The sequence below is a fragment of the Mytilus californianus genome, unplaced genomic scaffold, assembly GCF_021869535.1.
Source record: "Mytilus californianus isolate M0D057914Y unplaced genomic scaffold, xbMytCali1.0.p SCAF_3, whole genome shotgun sequence".
In the NCBI taxonomy this organism is placed as follows: Eukaryota; Metazoa; Mollusca; class Bivalvia; order Mytilida; family Mytilidae; genus Mytilus; species Mytilus californianus.
Window position 1 is genome coordinate 36935653 of NW_026262679.1, and position 20827 is coordinate 36956479.

The following is a 20827-nucleotide window of genomic DNA, read 5'->3' on the forward strand; positions in this document are numbered from 1 at the left end:
CTGTATTATGAAGAAAAAGCTTCTGTCCAAGTTACATAATATTCCATGAAGGTTTGAAAAAGTGATTGATATCTAAAACTATGTCTAAATATTGGAGACAGAGATGTAGGATTGCTATGTCTTAGTTCCCAGACAAAATCCCCCAGGCTCAATAAAAAGAATCCAAACTATTTGTTTTCACAGCTTTTTTTCAAACTTTCCAAAAAAAAAAAAAAAAAAATTAAGCAGCTGCTGCAGACATGTTTTTGATATTCTAGTCACTAATGTTTAGTTATACACAGCTATACCCTGTAAATCAACTAAATGCATTAGTAATAAGTACTCTGGTTTAATCATAGAGCTACCAACACAATGTGCAAATGGTATTAGTGGAACATAGGATACTATTAAGGAAGACATTGAATTATATTTGCAGTATAAATTATAACATCAATATCTTTTTCTTTTTCTTTTTGAATTTGCATATATTTGTTTTCTAATTAAGAAACTTATACATTTGAATTTTTTTTTCAAAAAATTTGGAAAGTATCAATTACCCCTAAAGTTCCTATGTACCTAGATATAGATAACATACAGTTAATTTTGTTGTAGTTTTGTGAAAGTAGCAAATACTGTCTTAAAAAGAGAACCTTAATTCATGCAAAAAAAGATGGAACAGAAATGCATTCAAATAACACTAAAACAAGAAACATGTACACATTTAGCTGCAGGATAATGACGGAATTTTCTTGTTCCTCTCATTGCAAAGGTATTGTAAGAATGCCTACTATAATCAGACACAAACAAAAGGAGACGTGGAGTAAATATCAAATGGACAGCAATATTAATAACCCTTCAATCTTTTAATAGATGATACTATAATTGGGACAGTTACCAGGCTTTTTTAAATCAATATAATAATAAATCTGAGTGGCAACCTGATAGAGGACATCCCATCTAACCACGTGCACTATAAACCAATGACAAGACAATGATGTACTGGCAATTTTATCACATATAAGATATGTACGAAATTGTCATCTTTGCACATTAATAGAGCAAGATGCATTTGTGAAAGGCTGAAGTTAAATATTCTATACAGTTTAGTGCCTCCACAAAAGTATACTGCATGATAAAAATGAGAAAGGCTCTATTTTTCACATATTTGTGAAAGGATGCTGTAATCATTACAGCTAAGTAATTTGACCATAGAGGCCATAGAAGATCAAATTGATTAAGACTACTAATCATATTAACATTTTTGAGATTTCAGTGTATGTACAACGCTTTGAAACTTGACCATAAAGACAGTCCCTGATGATCTACTTGACAAAGACTCCAAATCATATGTATTTTTGAGATTTCAGGTATCTACACAGCTAAGTAACTTGACCAGAAATACCCACATTGATCAAATTAAGGTTCTCTAAACAATTGAATCAACCTCACAGTGGCATACCTGTCTATAAATATTCACAAAACATACAAAGCTAATTTGGTATCAAAACATTTAAGCAGGAATTTAAATTTCTTTTCTAAATCATTGACCTTTACATTATCTCTTTAGAAATTTCTTAATTGAATGGTGAAACTGAAATTTCTGCTCTAATACTACAACATAAGGTATTGTTCTTTTCATTTAAAGTTTTTTTCTTAAGTTGCATGAATTACAATTTTTATTCAATTATAGAGTTATCCTTCCTTTTAAAGCTAAATCTACTGTTCTGAGTTCTGGCTTCTTTATAATATTTTGTATGCAAGTTTTAAGCAGAAAGGAAGAGAACAACCATATGTAAATTATCAAAATTAACATACATCTGAACAGTTATATGAAAATATGTGTAGATTGTAGCCGTACCATCGGGGGGAAAAAAACAAAACAAAAATACATGTAGCACAAAATGCCAATTATATCAATTTTTCATATCATTACTATGAATTTATTCTGTGGTTGCACAAAAGCCAGCTTCTGCCCTCAATAACAAAAAATAAACCCAAATTTAAGGTAGCTAACAAGGCATGGTATAAAACATTATCAGCCAAATCACAGTCATACAATAGCTAAATCTGTAAAATGTCAAATTTACATCACGAGATCAAAGGTAAAAGCAGACAGGTATGCACTGTGCAGGTGAAAATAAAGACTACAGCATTTAATTGTACCTCTACACTTCTTGAATATGCTCAGTCAAATGTGTATTTATTTATTAAAATCTATTTTCTTACATGAAATTTTGTTGAAGATTGATACAAAACTGAATTGATATCAAACAGCTTGTCACTTAATCCTTCTTCTTATATTAGATTTGATTGGATCTTGGGTCTTGGGTCTCAACGCTTATAAAATGAATTCACTATCACCTAACATATAGTTCTTGGTTTTTATGAACTTACTTAATGATAAATCATTTGAAAAATATCCCATCTCGGTGATAGTTATTAGGTATGGACTTCAATGCATACCGGTAATTTGATGTCACTTTTTGCATGAGATTTAGATCAAGGTGACCTAATTTTGCATAGCTTTCATCACTATCTATGACCACAGATTGTATATCATTCGAATGTAGTATGTAGTTGTTTAAATATAGACCTTTTTACATCTGAATCTTGAAACAAAACTTGGATAAACAATTGAAATGTTATAAAGTATCCTTAAATCTATCAGGTCTGGGAACAAAAGGCATTTTTTTATTAATAAAAATTATTTCAATTATATGTTAAAATCAGACTTTCAATTACAATAAAGTGTTTGATGTACCGGTATTCATAAATTGTTTTCAACAAAAGTTCTAAAATTTTGTTATCTTTTTTAATTCGTTGGCATATCACAGTTTCTGCCAATAACCATTTGTTATGAGCATATTCTGTTTGTGAAAGATACATTCTCTTTCTCACTCTTTCTAAACTCACCTTGATATCTTTTCTTAGTTTTATCTACAATAGTGTATAAAATATCACATGCAAAAAGAGATACTAAGCTAGGATTAGAAACAAATGATAAAAACATGCAAAAAAGTCATGAATGAAATGTATTTCGACTATTCTAACTATTTTGTTAAGATTAACATGCAAACCCAGTAGGTATCAACCAACTTTCTTGTAATTAATCAATACTTTCAGATAGTTATTTAGAGTTTTTCACCAGAGAAATTTTGAATTCCTCTCTAAAACATTTATTAGACAGCTTCTCTAAAAATCTATAAACTTGTTTTAGTCAGATATGAGAATACTGGGTTTGCATAATGTCTGTTGATTAAATATTCGCCTAAACTAAACATGGCAATTATTTTAAACGAACGTCATAGCTGTTATGGACAATATTAATGCAAAGTTCTTGTTAATTGAAAACAAATAAACTGGGTTGTCACAAATTTAACATATCTACTACAGAAATAAACTTTGAATTAACTCAATTCACTTAAAGAAAAGTTCAGAAACTTTGCAAGACATAAATATTTCTAGGATTTACTCAATTGCTGCAGTTCAAAATATTTTAATAAAAAAAAAACACAATTATTTACTGTATATGAAAATTCTGCGATAGGCAATTAAAATAATACTTTCATTCATGATAAAATAACAAAAGATGACAATGAATATGTGTACATGAATGAAAATGAAAACGAACCTTCACATAAGGATATTGATATGGTTTGTATTATTTTATATATTTTAGGAAAGGTTTTAAACCAAACAATTGTAATATTTTTTTCTTTAAAGGTAATAAACTGATAAAACTGACATTGAATATTATAAAACAAAACATGTTAAGAATGATAAAGTAAGGCTTTTTCTCTTGCTTGACAATATTTTTGTGATAAAATAAATGGAAGTCTTGTAAGCAAATTACAGACCATTTACCATAGAAAAAAGCTACTGAATGAATTTAAACAGCAATGCTGCAATGAACACTGGCATTTAGGAGATACAGTATTGTATTTGACAATTTGTGAACATCAAATGACGACTTGATGGTTGCAAATTGAATTTACTGGAAACAAGTCAGCGTAGCTCCAAGTAAAGTAAGTTTGGGTCAGATAAAAAGTTGTGAGTAAGCATAGAAATATTTTTGGAAGCAATTCTACCAAATGTTCATTAATTCTTTTTTTCTAACTTTTTTTTAAAGCAAAAGTAAAGGCAAGAAAAAGCCTCAGTGGAAGGACAAATAAAGCACAAAAATGTATATATGGTGAGATATGGACAACAATATAAAGTATACAAACCTTCTTTGATAGCATTACCATATCCAATGGTATTAAACTTTCCAATAGCTGACCGAGAATCCAATTTTCTTGCATAATTAGGTAATGATGATGTCCTGCAAATAAACCACATTCTAATGCAATTAATTTGTAATCACAGCATCATATATTTCAAGAGAGTAGATTCCATGGTCTACCAGTCTGTTTCTAAGGAGAGTCGCTATTTTAAATTAACAAATTTATGGGTGAATTTTCTTCCAAAATAATGTCTTAAATTGAATATCTGTTAGTTTTGCATTAGAAGACCTCACTGTGACTTTGAGATGAAGAACAGCAATAAAAGCCCTATTCCTTTGCTTTTTGTGTTTTTTTTTTGCTGTGCATGTACTGATTTCGTGTCATGGATGGATACCTCATAACTTTTGTTTTTCTATTAATTGTATTGTATCTTAAGCTGGCCCAAGTACAACCTGGTTTGACAGTTGCAAATATCTATTTTCCTAGCTCCAATGTGTCGATAGGAACAGTCAATTTGCGACCCTACGTTTTATATAGGCCAAGCTTAAAACACAATACAGTTATCTCAAGTTAAAACTGATTATAATTTAGGCATATTTGATATCCAGGAAAGCAGTTTATATATGTTTAAGTAGTCATTGAGACACTTCTGATATGATATGATGGATGCTTCATCACATTAATCAATTTCAAGGACTTGAAACATAAATTCACTCATGATTTAGAAGGAGATTCTTGTTCTCAATCATTCTTCTGTGTAATGTTTTGCAAAAGTTTTCATTTCATCTCTTTTCTGTGTTGTTTGTCCTTCTTTCATTTATGATTTTTCTTTGCCCCTTAGCAATTTTCTAAAAAATTTTCATGCTGAACATTACAATAATGATGTTTATAAAACTGCTGACCAAATATGAAATCATCATATTCAGCGGTTTCTGAGAAAACCGGACAAAAATATATGTTAGATTATAGAACAGAAGAACAGGTGGAACGGACAAGGTGATTACAAAATAATACATATTATAATTGTACCTCACTAAATCTGGTTCACTTCTATCAATTTTTTCACTGGCTGTGTAAGCTTCTTGTTGACATCGACCACTAAAATACATTTTTGTATGTTATTACAAAGGTAAGTTAAGAATGCATCAAATAATTCAAATATTTGCAGATAGATTATAAGAAATAATTAATCCATCATTTTAACACATGGATAAAGGTGTAAACTACTGCAGGTCACTGTATAGCATTCAAGACGGAGTAAAACCTATACTGTCCATGTAACAGCATATTATCCATCAAACATTTCACAATTTCTAATGGATTATATAAACTTTTTTCCATTTTATTATTTGAATGACATAAGACTTTATAAAATGCAAACACATGTCATTTGAATGTGCATGAACCAAATACCCTTTCTGCTTACCTGAACCTAAACTTTGAACCTCTGGAGAAGATATTTCCACCTGATTTCACTTTTGGAGGATGTTCAGAATTAGCTAACCTGTAAAATATATTAAACAGAGAATGTAAAAAATCATTTTTTTGGTGTCACGTTCAGTTATATACAAGATTTTTGTATCACATTAATTTGTGATTTGCTTGCTTTTACTACCTGTTAAATATACATGTTCCATTTCAGCAACCTTGTAAATTATTATCTTTAGTTTAATCTTTATGTTAATTTTTCTTATGTCATCCTGAACATGCATAAAATATTTCCACTGGGTATTAAGCAACCAACAATCAATCAATCAATCAAATAATTATGCACACCTGTACAATGAATAAAAAATAATTTTTGTCTCTTAAATAAATTGCTTTGCAGAGCGCAGCTGGATACGACCGCAGAGGTACAACCCTGAACAGTTGGGGCAAAAATGGACACAATATTCAAGCTTGATACAGGTCTGAATTTGTATTGTAATTAAATATTTGACACATTATAGGTTTCTCACACAGAATAAATGTAGTCAAAGAACTTGAAATTGGTTGTATGATTTGAATTTATATTCAATTGAAGATTTTGTTGCTGTTGTGCAATACACTGTGCTGTTGTGCAATACTTAATAAATCTGTTATCAGACTATATACAAAGAATTAGCAAAATAAATTGTGACCCCCAATTTTTTTCTTTGGAAAATTGAGTTTCTTTCTTTATACATAATTTAAGAGCAGTGTAAGGGATAATCAAAACTTTGCGTTTGGATTACCTCCCTTACATTGCTTTTAAATTGTCTTAATTGTCCATTAACCAGGAAACCCTTGTTTTTCCCCCTTTTTTGCCCCTAATTCCTAAACAGTTTGAGCCATAACCCCCCCAAAGCAAATCCTAACCATCCGTTTCATGTATGGAAACTTGTGGTATAATTTCAGAGAGATCCATACACCGCTCCACAATTATTGTCTGGAAACTAGAAAAATGCTTATTTGGACCCCTTTTTGGCCCCTAATTCTTAAACTGTTAGGACCATATCCCCCAAAATCAATCCCAACCTTCCTTTTGTGGTTATAAACCTTGTGTTTAAATTTCATAGATTTCTATTTAATTATACTAAAGTTATTGTCCGGAATCCAACTGTCTTTGGACGACGACGTGATACCAATATACGACCGCAAAATTTTTTGTGGCTGTATAAAAATCTGATATTGATGGCAGATCTTTAGTAGTCTCTGATATTTTATTCACAATTTGTCAAAATTCTGGGGGGATTTTAAGCTTGACATAATTATGGTACAGACACTAAGTCTTGTTTATTTGTCTATATCATTTCATTCATATGCAAGTTAAACCTTTATAAATTTCTTCATGCAACTAATAAACCTTAACCCTTATAAATTTCTTCATACACCTAATAAACCTATCTAGCCCTCATATTTTTCTTTTCAGAGAATCTTTCAATTTTTGTGATATTTTTTTCAACTTGGTATAGTGTCTGTGGTGTCTGATATTTATTGGTAATACTCATTATTTTATCATATATATTATTCTACTATAATAACTCACGTAAAGAAGAGTTGTTGTTCTACGGCACATCTCCACAGGTATTTAGATGCAGCTGCTGTGGTACATTTGTATCCGACTGGAGCCTGTTTCTGAAAAGATTCACATATTCATTTAATATAACCAATGTTATTTTATAACATGTACAAAGTATTGGAAAATAAATATTTGAACTTGAATAACTGTGTATATAGTGTCTAAAACCTTAAATAGAACAATAATCATCAAAATTATAACAAAAGATTAAAAAATATGCTGTTGAAATAATTAAACATAGTCACATTCAATGACAGGATGTCAAAATAAAAAACAAAACAAAAACACCTGCAGTGTCGTTTGACTGTGCTTATATTTGTAAGTAAATTATTCCATTTGTCTACAATTTTTCTTCTTCCTCTATTCCAACGTGTTGTCCAAGTAAAATAATTTTAATAAAAAATAATAAAAGCTAACAAATCATCTACAATGCATAAATTAAAACCATTAGACTTCAACAAATCAGTAATTTTTTCCCAGTCAGTTATATGCTCTTACTAAAATAAATACATTAGACTTTTATTCAGTATGCAATGATACGGTGAATGAGCCATCATGTCACCCTGTTGCTTCATGCTTTGGCTAACTATAAGCTTCATGAACTTTGTATATAGATAGCACATATTACTTGTATTAGAAATATAAATAAGCTTATAGACCATGTGACTATACTATAGATGCATTTTTTTGATTGAACGGTTCAGCTAAAGCTTACTATAAACTGTTTGAATAGCAGTGATGCAGATTAAGAAGAGAGTATGTTCTGACTCTCTTTTAATTCTTTGTACATTTAGAATTTTGTATTCAGATCATGGAACTCAAGTTGTGTGGACTCAAGGCAGTTTAAATAGTTTATCATATCATGGGTAATTTTTCATTGTTAAAGTCTGTATGGTAATCAAGATTTTATTTTGTGTGTACTTGTCTTGTTTGGTTGAAGGCTGTATTGTAATCTAGATTTTATATTCAGTGTACTTGTGTTGTTTGATGGAATACTGTATGGTAATCAAGATTTTATATTTTGTGTACTTGTATTGTTTGGTTGAAGGTTGTATCGTAATCTAGATTTTATATTCAGTGTACTTGTGTTGTTTGATGGAATACTGTATGGTAATCAAGATTTTATTTTTTGTGTACTTGTCTTGTTTGGTTGAAGGCTGTATCGTAATCTAGATTTTATATTCAGTGTACTTGTGTTGTTTGATGGAATACTGTATGGTAATCAAGATTTTATTTTTTGTGTATTTATGTTGTTTATTTTAATACTGTATGGTAATCAAGATTTTATTTTTTGTGTACTTGTCTTGTTTGGTTGAAGGCTGTATCGTAATCAAGATGTTATATTTTGTGTACTTGTGTTGTTTGGTTGAAGGCTGTATCGTAATCAAGATGTTATATTTTGTGTACTTGTGTTGTTTGGTTGAAGACTGTATAGTAATCAAGATGTTATATTTTGTGTACTTGTGTTGTTTGGTTGAAGACTGTATAGTAATCAAGAAGTTATATTTTGTGTACTTGTGTTGTTTAGTTGAAGACTGTATAGTAAACTAGATTTTATATACAGTGTACTTGTGTTGTTTGGTTGAAGACTGTATAGTAAACTAGATTTTATATAGCAGTGTACTTGTGTTGTTCCGTTGAAGACTGTATAGTAAACTAGATTTTATATAGCAGTGTACTTGTGTTGTTTGGTTGAAGACTGTATAGTAAACTAGATTTTATGTTTTTTTTATTTGTGTCTTTTGATTGGTATCTCAATGATAACTATCTCATTTATTTCTCATCCTAGTTATTTGTAATTTGTCTAGTGTTAAAATGTAACTGATTGCCCACTTTTTTATTGTGCAGTATCTCAAGCATTTTGACCTGTTTTAAAATTGCAAATAGACCAGCTAAAAGTTTATTTCTAGTAAAGATGCCAAATGAAAGCTCAGCACAGAACTTCTAACTGTTTGCTATTTAACTAGATAAAAGTAAAATGTCATGCAAATGTGTGCCTGAATGAATGAATCAAAAAGATGGGGGGGAAAATATCCCTAAAAAATGTACATTAAAAAAGAAATTTTATAGAAAAGAAAGTCAAGAAAAGGATAACGACAGAATTTGTCCAGCTTTAGAAACCTAATATGTGCCCAAAATGATGTAATGATTAAATACAAACATTCTTTTTCAAAATTGTATATCATCACAACAGTTACTGTCAAGAAGCTCAAAATACACAATATTTAACTGAAACTTGTAAATAGTGCATGAATGTATACATGAAATTACAGACTATATCAAGCCATAAAGGTTATACAAAAGCTATCATGTACATTGTAGCAAAAATTTACCGTTTTTCTGCCCAAACTGTATCTCTATCAACACAAAGGTTATAATTAAGTATTTTTAGGAAAAAAATGTTAATACTTAAAAAGTATCAGCAACATAGATATTATCAACATAAGAAACTATGATATCTACAAGTTGCGATTCTACTTGCTTTTTATTGTGGGGTCGCTGACCATTGCATGATTATTTTTTTTTCAATTCTAGGCTTGAAATAATTCAATTGTCTCCTATTCTTATTGAAAAGAAGCTGAATAACATTTGTTTCAGAATTTTAAAAATTAGAACTTTAGAAAGTCTAAACAATTTTAAGGAGACATTATAGTACTTTTACAAACCTTTCCAATTTTTTTTTTAAGGAAAACAATTTTTCAATTTCAATAGCTTTCTGTTACTTGTCATAAAACATGGAGAAAAAGTTATTTTAAAATACTAAAAAGGTTTTATTTTTAAACTGGCATCTTTTCTTTTTCAATTATATATTCAGTGAGTGATATGACATAATAATAAATGGATCATATAAAAAAAAAATAGCTTTTTGAATTTCCATAAAGTATCAAAAAAGTAATGTATGAATTTACATAATGTATGCAAAAAATAAAATTTATGAACTCCATAATATATGGAAAAAAATGGAAAAAGGTAATTTACGAACTCTAGAATACATGTATATGGGGAAAAAAAAAGTAATTTATGAATTTCTATAATGTATGGATAACAGTAATTTGTATGCATGATGTGGCTTACAGGGCAACGGTCTGCAAACAAATGCTGATACTAAACTGATGAGATTGTGGATAACTTAGATTGATGCAGATTTTTAATTCTTCATTTAAAATCTTTATGTAAATGGCGAGATTTAACAAAATAAATCCGTAATATTAATTAGAAATTAAAAAACTAAGAGCAAATAAATACAGCATTAAATTTTGAATTTAGAATTGCCATAACCAACAAAATACAATGTCTAGCACCATACTATTTGTTGCTTAAAGTGTACACATTTTTTATTCTACCAGATTTTCTTAAAAAAAATTGTAAGAAATCTATCAAGTTTTTTTTTTTTTTTTACATTTTCATGTTTATATGTGTATAATTACATTACATCTATGTTTCACGAGAATTCGTTAATTTGATTGGCTAACAACAATCGTGTGTCATTCAAAAATTAACCTTCATATCAAAATGAAATGTTACATTCGTGATGACAGGTGCTTCTACAATAAACAGCTGCGCCATGAGCGCATGATACGCCCATTTTCAAAGAATAAAGTTCAATATCTTCTCAATGTCATATCAGAAATTTACAAAAACTAAAGGGAGGTTATCTTCATAGATATAAACCAGTCACCAAAGTTTCACGAAAACTGCTCAAAGAACTTTAAAGATATTGTCTTAAAACTGGAAAATCACCCCTTTTTATGAAAAAAATCCTATAACTCGGAAAAGTAAAATCTTAAATTTATAAAAATCAAAAGGGAGCTTACGTCAATAGATTTAAACAATTCACCAAATTTTCATGCAAAACTGCTGAAAGCATTTTTGAGTTATTGTCCGAAAACTGGAAAATCCCCCTTTTTTAATGAATAAAACCCCACAACTTGGAAACGTAAAATCAAAAATTTATAAAAATCGAAAGGGAGCTCATGTCAATAATTATAAACAATTCACCAAAGTTTCTTGCAAATTGGTGAAAGTGTTTTGAGTTATTGGCTGAAAACTGGAAAATCCCCCTTTTTCAATTAATAAAACCCCCATAACTCAGAAACCTAAAATCTAAAATTTATAAAAAAACAAAAGGGAGCTCACGTCAATAGATATAAACAATTCACCAAAGTTTCATGCAAATTGGTTAAAGCGTTTTTGAGTTATTGTCCGACATGTGGACGACGGACATAGATATTATCAACATAAAAAAGTGCACAGGTAAACAAAAGAAAAACTTGATAAAACTTTTTTTCATGATCTTATTAGCATAAAAATGTAATTATAAGAAATGAATGCTTCTTTATGTAATTTTATTGGGGTGTAAAAGTGTTGATCGTGCACACATTTTTAGAATGAAGCGCTTCTGCGCTACATACAAAATGTGCTTCGGTCAACACTTTTACACCCCAATAAAATTACAAAAAGAAGCATTCATTTCTTAAATGTAATATGTCCATCTCCTTTACCTGGCAAAATTTCAATATTGGTGATGATCACTCACAGTGAATATAAAACTACTTTGAATATTTAAGTATGTACAGTATTACAGTGCTATAATTTCTTTAACTGCAAACAAACCAAATATTCTTTAATTGCTTAACTGCCAGTTTGCCACTGGAATTTAAGAATACTTTGATCAATCAATATTATCTTTAAATTTAAAGTTGATTGATGTTTAATATACAATATGAACTATATAATCTTCAGCTGTACAATGGGTAGGCTCTGAATGTTCTAAATGTTTACACCTCATTTGCTACTTTTCACTCACTTTTAACAAAAATATGGTAAGGCCTCCAATAAACCATAGGCTACCATAAATAACACTCTAATTTTACACATCAGCTGCTATAAATTAAATCTTAGTTTTTACTTATAAGCTGACATAAATTTCATCTTAAAACGCAGCTATCAAGTCCAAATGGACATAAGGTACACATCTGTACTTATGTATTAATGTAAGCACATGATTATTGGTTATGAATTGACAGAAAATCTACACTTATAGATTTTTTCAGAAGTATAAATTGCAAAAAATATACTTGTATTTTGCTATATTTTTTGTAAGCAAGAGAAACGTAAAAAAAAAGTTAAACTAATAATGCAAAAAAACCTTCACAAGAATCAGCAGGATAAATAAACCCCGTTTACAAAGTAAACCACAGAATAAACCCTGTTTATAAAATAAACCACAAGAAAGGTCTAGAAGGAAAACATGCAAGAAAATCGACTGGTGACAAAATTATAATTTACTTCTGTTGGCCCTGTACAGAGATAGGCATTAGTTAGCTACAAATAAATACATTAAAGTGTTAGTATGAACATGACAACAGTTATACTGTAAATTTAGAAATTATTGCGAGCATTTATAATAGGGATTTTTGAAGAGAGGGCAAAAATGCGAGATTAATTATTGCGATTTCGGAAGAATCAGCATACATATATATGTAAAAGATATCATAATACAAGTTCTTTTTATTGTGATACTCAGCCAGTCTCATTATTCGCATTATTAAAAACATCGCAATAATTTCTGAATTTACAGTATTCTTAAAAAGAAGGTTCATATATTGCTGCTATAAAGAAATATCTTTTTACAGGACTGATTAATGCCACATAGTTAGATAATCATAGACTATTACATGGTATTTTCTGTATCAGCCCTGATATTAACCTTGGCTCCAATATCTGACTGAGGGCTTCAGCCAGAGGTCAAATATGGATTGAGGTATGATACAAAGGCCAACATGGAAAAAATGCCTTTAGGGTTCTTTTAATCACATATACAGCCTATGAAATAGGGTATAAAAAAAATAGAGATACAATTGAAGAGCAACAGAGGTCACAATATCAGGCTAAAATCTAAATAAACAGTTGACACAGATAAATGTCAATTTTGTTGGCATATAGTGAATGTTGAAAGTGAAATGTATGGCAAAACTGTATGACTGACAAACACTACACCTCCTTTTTTCATATAAATAATCTCCATGGAAATAGGTTTGCAAATGCAAATACAACTGCATACTAAATATCAATGACATACCATTTAGTGTTTCCCCTTTAACTGACCTCGTCACAAACTTTAATATGTACACTATGCAATAGTTTTGAATGTCAATGAACACTGACTAAGAGGCAGATTTCAATATCTCTGTGGAAATGAGATGTGCTAATGATAAAGCAACTGCATAAAAAATATTATCAACAACACTACTTGTTCCAAAAAAAAAGACCTATGACAAAGATTATCATGTAAACTATGCGAAAGTTCCAAAGTCAATAAACCATGATTGAGGGGTAGAGCCAAATATTCTCCTTGGAAATAAGCTATGTCCATGCTAATAAAATGACATACAAAAATCAAACTTCATCAATTACGGACACTAATGCTGGAAACAGTACACATAAGTATGGCGTACACACTTTGCCATATTAGTAATACAAAAACAAGGATATCACAGGGAAAAATGTGAAAATTATATATATATTGATAGTTTTTCAAACCAGAAGGTGTTTCACAGCTACAATCTCATGGAAGGGTGACAGCCCTGAGATGAGAAGTAGCCAAGAAATATCTTCAAATTTGAAATACTATTTATAATCTGTTTATTGTTGTTTTTTTTGGCAACATCAATGGAGTAGGTTTATGACGTCATACACTCTTTCTACATGACTGAGAAAAACACATATCACTCGAGTAGGGTGGTATAAAATATTATCACAAAAAAAAGATCAAAGCAAACTTTTAGAATTTAGGGATACACAAATTTTTTGGAGGTATAAATGCCAACTTTGGCAACTTATAATATGAAAAAAAATATATAAACCTTCATAGAAAATAATAGTTCTATTATAACATCAACAGTTAAAGCAAACAAAAATAATTAAAAAATCCTTTTTTTAAATATAAATTAAAAAAAACATACATTATGTTAATACTTTCAACAAGGATTTTTACCATGCCATTTTAAGTTCAAATGCTTATCTAAGCAGGGTTATATTATAAGCCTGTTACAACTGATCAATTATGTGTTCCCTTCACTCATTACAACAAATTTGGCAACTAGCATTATTTGGGCCTAATTTGTTGCCCATTTCATGCATCTGAGAAAATTGTTAAAAAATGAAACATTTCAAACTTGCCTCACTATGTTCCTGTGGATAGTATTTGGTAAATAGAATACAAAATATCTTTTTTTCATCAGCAATATGCTGGAGATTTACAGGACTATACATAAATCTAAATGATGTCCTCTATACACATTTTTTTAACCATTAACTTCTAATTAACATGATGATATTCTATATATTAAAAGCTTCAAACTTTTCTTTTGGCTATGAGGCACATATAAATTCAGAAATTTTTTGTGCATTATCTTAAGTAGAACATTTGTACTGCATTACTTTCCACAGATCTCTTGAAAACAGTCCCTTCTTAGCATGGTGTACACACTTTAAATTTAGTTATGATCTGGCAATTAGTAATTTCAGATTATAAACTGATAATAGATTACCATATTTTTTAACAACTGCCTATCAATTATTAAAAAAAATAATTTTTAACATGCACTGCACATTCACAATGAGAAAATATGAAATTAAATATCTATATTCATCAGAAATTTGGACTACACATAGTTATAAAATATTTTTAAATTCATAGTTATAAAATATTTTTAAATTCATAGTTATAAAATATTTTTAAATTCTTTTCTAACACAGTTTTGTTTATATATTTACTTCTAATATAGGTGTTCTATACATAATTTCCTTATAAATATTTTGTATAAATAATTCAGGACTATTCGAGAGAGTCTACAGCAGTAAAATATAGTCAAAGCCGTTAGTAAAGAAACGTTAAAACAAACATTCACCTTCTTTGATTTATCTTGATCTTCATCCTTTAAAAAGAAAATCAAAACAATACAACAATCAAGAAAAACAATTACAGGTCAGCTGTAAAATATATATCCATGCTTATGCTTTTGTTCTGTTGTCAGTGTGCACACTGTGGCTAATGGAAAAACACATTTAGAAAGTGTAAACAATCAAATTATATCTTGCAATACTAGTTATACTTGTATATATATATAACACGAAAATATAGTAAAACAATATGCAATATTTCTCTTAACGTTTAGCTCTTGATAAAAGGGAATTTATATGATAAGGGATCAAAGCTTATGTTTTAGCATGTAGTGTACAACTAGCTTTCTATTTGCAAGTCTGGTTTAAAATCACTTACCTCAGTAGTACTGACATGTAAAATAAACATCTTCCCTTCAAAAATAATTCTCTTTATCTGTGGCCTGTAATATTTGAAAAAGAGTAATGATAAACCATGTTGTTACATGTATGTGTGACAATCAAACCTTCATGATCATTTCAGATTATGCCCATACAAGGACAAATTGCAGAGAGATACACATTTAGTTGTTTCTTAATAATTCTTAGAGAGATGAACTAGTTTCATTCAATTGAAAATCATATTTGTACAAAACTTAATGCTTTTATTTGATGTCTTCAAATTTTGTGAGTTCATACATTCATACTGTCAAATATTGTAGTTTTTCACCATTTCAAATACAATAATTAAGTTACCATATCAACGGTTTCAAACAAATTCAGCAACAAAGACTTTGAAATTAAATAATTGAATTACAATAACAATTACTGTAAATAAACATGCAATTAAAGTACAATTTCAGCTTTTTCTTTTAATAATTAATCAATTTACAATTACTTTATCAAATTTATTATTTAAGTTACAAATTACATTTTATCATGAAATAATGACTCCAGTTAGCACATTAAAATTTGTGAATCAGATATCAGTGTTTTCAAGTAGATCAGCCTTCTTTTTCCTTAGCACTGCATTTATTAATCATCATTGATTTTTAAACGTTGAATCATTCAGACAACATCTGTAAATTTATCTTCAAGAAATGCTAAATACATTCTTTTAACTGAGGCTTATGTGGCCTGAATAGCAAAATACAGAGTAGCATGATTTTTTTAAACAAGAATGTGTCCATAGTACACGGATGCCCCACTCGCACTATCCTTTTCTATGTTCAGTGGACCCTGAAAATGGGTTCAAAATTCTAATTTGATTTAAAATTAGAAAGATCATATCATAGGGAACATGTGTACTAAGTTTCAAGTTGATTGGACTTCAACTTCATCAAAAACTACCTTGACCAAAATCTATAACCTGATAGACCAAAAACTTTAACCTGAAGCAGGACAGACGAACAGGCGGACGAACCAATGATCGGACGCACAGACCGAAAAACATAATGCCCATAAATGGGACATAAAAAATGTCACTAAAATGTTTCTCATACCATTTATATAACTGTGTACGTCTACTGCCATGGAATGTCATGATACCTTGGTGTGTGACACCAAGATAGAGTGATGTCCCCTTCTGATCCTGAAAAATGTACATAATCTGAATACAAGGGTATTTTTAAACATGTAACAAAATTTATAAACTTCATCTTTCTGGATTTTACACCATCAGTGGAAAATCAAATATTATTTAAGCAATTTAATCTGATATTGAATTTAAATTGTGATTTTTTTTTTTAATTCTTGTTCCCCTAATGTTTGAAAAACAAAATGTAACTGCAATAAAAATTCAGATATCAAAGATACAAATTTTAAATAGTAAACTTTCATTATGAGCCATGACTGTGAAAGTAAGAAAAGAAAAACTTATGGAATGTTTGTGTTTTCAGATGTCATTTCAGATTTGGCCCTAGGCAGTATAGTACCTTGACTTGATGTGGATCTACACCATATGTATCCAGAGTGGAAGCTTTCCTCAGGAAATTAGACTCAGCCTCTGCTGGAACTTGTCCACTGTAAAACAATATACATATTCTTTTGATAAGCTGAAAACTGGACATTTATAACATCTATAAACTTTTAAAAACATGCTCATTATCAGATTTTCAAATTGACAATTCTGAAGCGAATTTTATCAAGTCTTGGTATCCAACCACTTGCACAAAAGGTATTGCCTAAAAAGTGATTGTATAGTGTCTGAGACAATAAGAGAGACATTCCAACGTAAGCTAAGTGTCATATGATCTCCAAAAGATTTTGAATCATTAACAATAATACATGTAACAATAGCTTTTAAACTCATACTGTAAAGTGGTTTATTTTCAAGGACATTAAATTACGATTTCAAAGGTCAAACCTGTATGCACGGTTTTATTTTTACCTTTTTCTAGTCATTTAATTAAAATTGTCTTCCTGAAAGATCAAATTTAAGAGAGGAAAAAAATTCCCCACTTAGCAGTATCACATCATGGTCTATTATGCACAAATGTATTTTATACAAATGACTTTGAACCTGCTCAAACCAAAAGTACAAACAGCTTTCACAAATGCATTTGCATGGACTGCACACAACCTGTCTTTGATGTTTCAATTTGATCAAGTACTATCTTAATAATGAATTATACAAGAAGTCCTTATGTTATTCAACTACTTTCTAAGACTTGTGTTTTTCTTGTGCTATTATCTCAAAGTATCTAAGACTTGTGTTTTTCATATGCGATTATCTCAAAGTATGAAAAAGTCTCATCATACTTTACCCAAATGTTTTATGAAGTTAAAAAGTGACCTTGCTATAATCATGATAATATACCCAAGTGCTACACGAAACACCACACAATATTTTACCTAAGTGTTTTATGAAGTTCCATGATCTGTTCTTCTTGTCTAGAGTTCTGTTTAGGTAACATTTTAAACTCTGTAACATATCCTTGTGGATGGTCCTGGGGATCATAATCTCCAACTTCAGCTAATAAAAGAAAACAAAAAGATAGTAATTATATCATATTATTAGTCCTGTCACCATCTGCCATTATTTTAAAAATAAAGACTAAACTGACAGCCTTCAAAGTTTTAACAGTTTTTTTTAAATGCGCTTTGCATTTGGTGTTGATGCAGTATATGATGGTAATATATGATAGTATCTATTAAATTTATTAACATTTTTAGACTCAGTTCAATTTGGAAATTGTTTAAACATGTTTACTGACTGACAGACCAAAAAAACCTAACGCCCCTCTATTATCATAGGCAAGGCAATATATGTGTTTCAGGATCTTACGTTACAGTGTGTGTTTGAAGGGGAGGAGAAGTTTCTACAATTTGTCCCTACCAACACTTCTGACCATCATATGTAAACAAGTCAACGTAAAAACGTTTCCTTCTCATTGCAAAATAGTAGAAGTGGAGACTAATGTTTTTTTTTGTCCACCCCTCTACAAAATTAGGCCCCTAAGTGAACTTGTTTTCAAACTATTTATCTTTCTCAACCTAACAAGTGCAAACTTTATCCTTGAAATAAACTTTTACCCTATCAATACTTAATTTACTTATTAAAATCAATAAACATTGTACTAAATGATCTATACCACTTGATTAATAACACAGATGCTCTCATTATTACATTTACAAATTACTTTCCACAAAAGGTGGCAAAATTTACATCGGTAAGCAATTATTACAATTTTATGGCTATAATAAACATCTACTGTTTCAACATTGTATTGAGCAATATATATAGCCACTAGGAGCAACAAAGGATGCAAACCAATAAAGCAATCATTTGTATTTCTCCTGAGACAGAATATCAATACAAACTTTTTCAAATAAAATACACAATCACAATTGATCCATATATATTTATAGAACTGAAGTCAAGGATATAATTCATACATTAAACATATCACTTAATGCAAAAAACTTGCAATTGACTTAACTTGATAAGAAACCAGGCATTACTTAAAAAAAAACACAAAAAAACACAAATTTAAGTAAAAAGCATTTCAAGTTTCAATCAGTTTCAGACTATTACAGTTATTATTTTAAGGAACAGGTTGCTCCCTTGTCCTTACAAATAATTGAAAATCAACATTTGAGTCCTATTTGGTAGGTTGCTAGACAATGTCATCTTCAGTTGTCATTGGAACAGAACACAATAATTCTGGAAACTTTTCAGCAGACTGTTAATACTATGGACCATCAAAGTTCTGGACCATCAGGTATGATGTTACCAACAAGATATCCATATTCAATTTTTACTTTTACACAATATTTCAAACTTCAAGTGGGACCGCTTGAAGCATCCCTATATTGAGGCTAATCAATTTGAGGACAGTTTAAAAAAGAAAAAGGAAGTTGTCATAACTTTCAGCAGTCTGTTCAATACAGCTAAAATGACCTAATGAAGCAAGGCTAGCGCAGTGTTCACTGACAGAATCTGATAATTATAATACATCAGAAACTCTATTTTGACTTGAACAGCTGTGACAGACATTCTCAGATTACAAAGAACAATAAAATATTGACACTTGCCTAGTCAAGCATCATTCAATCAGTCAAGACAACATGAAACCTTCATTTTATCGGTGGAGACCAAACAGCGGCCTATCAAGGTATATTACAGCAGCATATGGTGGGAAAACTCATGGTCTAATGGGGGGGGGGGGGGGGGGGGGGCTGGAAACACCCCTAGTTATTGTCAACCTGAGAACCTGACAATGGATGCAACATGCAACATGCTACTGTACCATGTTATTCCATTTGTCCAAAACCAACAACATCAAATCATTCTGCAGTGAAACAATGCCAGACAACATGCTGCATGATTTTATAATGACTTTCACAGTAGAATATTGATGTAGCCATTACTGCAATTATGCCTGACCTGTCACGAACTGAAATGTGATTAAATGGCTATTGCTTAGATTGTCGTCAACCATGAGGACCTAATTGCATAAAACAATCAATTTTCTCCATTTATTTACCTGCTAATAGACTTAACTTAACTCGTCTTTTATTTACATATGTACTTTATCCCTGCTATGCAAGGAAAAACATCTTTATTTACACCTGTCTATACGTTACAAGCTTTAATCACGATTTAAACAGGTGAACAAGCATGATCATAACATTTTATACTACAATCAAATAAATTAATTTTAAAAGCATGAATTTGGAAAGGACTTTCATTTAGTAAATAAATGTTTATTTTAGTAATTACTAGCATATTGATTTTAAAATTCAACATAAATATTTATTCAAAATATATGAGAATAAATACCAATGATTTATTCAAGCATTAATTTAGTTTATTATCTTTCAATTACCACCCAATATCAAAACCTTTCCAAAACTTAATGTAAATGTATTATAAGATATTAAATCTTGTGAATACTCATTAAAACATTTGTACATGTTCTTATAAAATTTTCATTGAATGATTCTTCAATTACACTTAGATTGAAAGGATAAAAGAAGTCTAAATATGAAAAGTAAAAACTTTTACAGATTTCACAATGTCCAGATATGCAACATAAAGTCAAGCAAAAAATAGTTTTCCGCATCAGTTTCTATTAGTTCTTCGATTAGACTACCCCTACCCCCCCCCCCCTCCCAAATATATGTGAACAGACTGGAATATAGCTGATTCAGTGTTAAATATGGTGTAACTTCACCAACTGCTACCATCTACTAATAT

The 20827-nt window shown here is 29.9% G+C and overlaps 1 protein-coding gene across 6 annotated transcripts in view; it reads right to left on the reverse strand.

The window, feature by feature from the left end:
* The window catches only part of LOC127734481 (FERM domain-containing protein 5-like), a 57555-nt gene that overhangs the window by 6381 nt on the left and 30347 nt on the right, over window positions 1–20827 (reverse strand). For 2 of the 6 annotated variants that reach the window (XM_052244377.1, XM_052244374.1), the window contains 11 exons: window positions 17980–18100; window positions 17061–17148; window positions 16629–16717; window positions 15527–15590; window positions 15156–15182; window positions 12532–12567; window positions 7210–7298; window positions 5629–5706; window positions 5232–5300; window positions 4206–4300; window positions 2893–2916 (listed from right to left, as the gene is read on the reverse strand). In XM_052244377.1, the coding sequence (XP_052100337.1) occupies window positions 2893–2916; window positions 4206–4300; window positions 5232–5300; window positions 5629–5706; window positions 7210–7298; window positions 12532–12567; window positions 15156–15182; window positions 15527–15590; window positions 16629–16717; window positions 17061–17148; window positions 17980–18100 (780 nt within the window). Of the gene's footprint in view, window positions 1–2892; window positions 2917–4205; window positions 4301–5231; window positions 5301–5628; window positions 5707–7209; window positions 7299–9575; window positions 9600–12531; window positions 12568–15155; window positions 15183–15526; window positions 15591–16628; window positions 16718–17060; window positions 17149–17979; window positions 18101–20827 lie in introns of all 6 variants that reach the window. The other 4 variants (XM_052244379.1, XM_052244378.1, XM_052244375.1 and 1 more) reach the window with 3 other exon arrangements.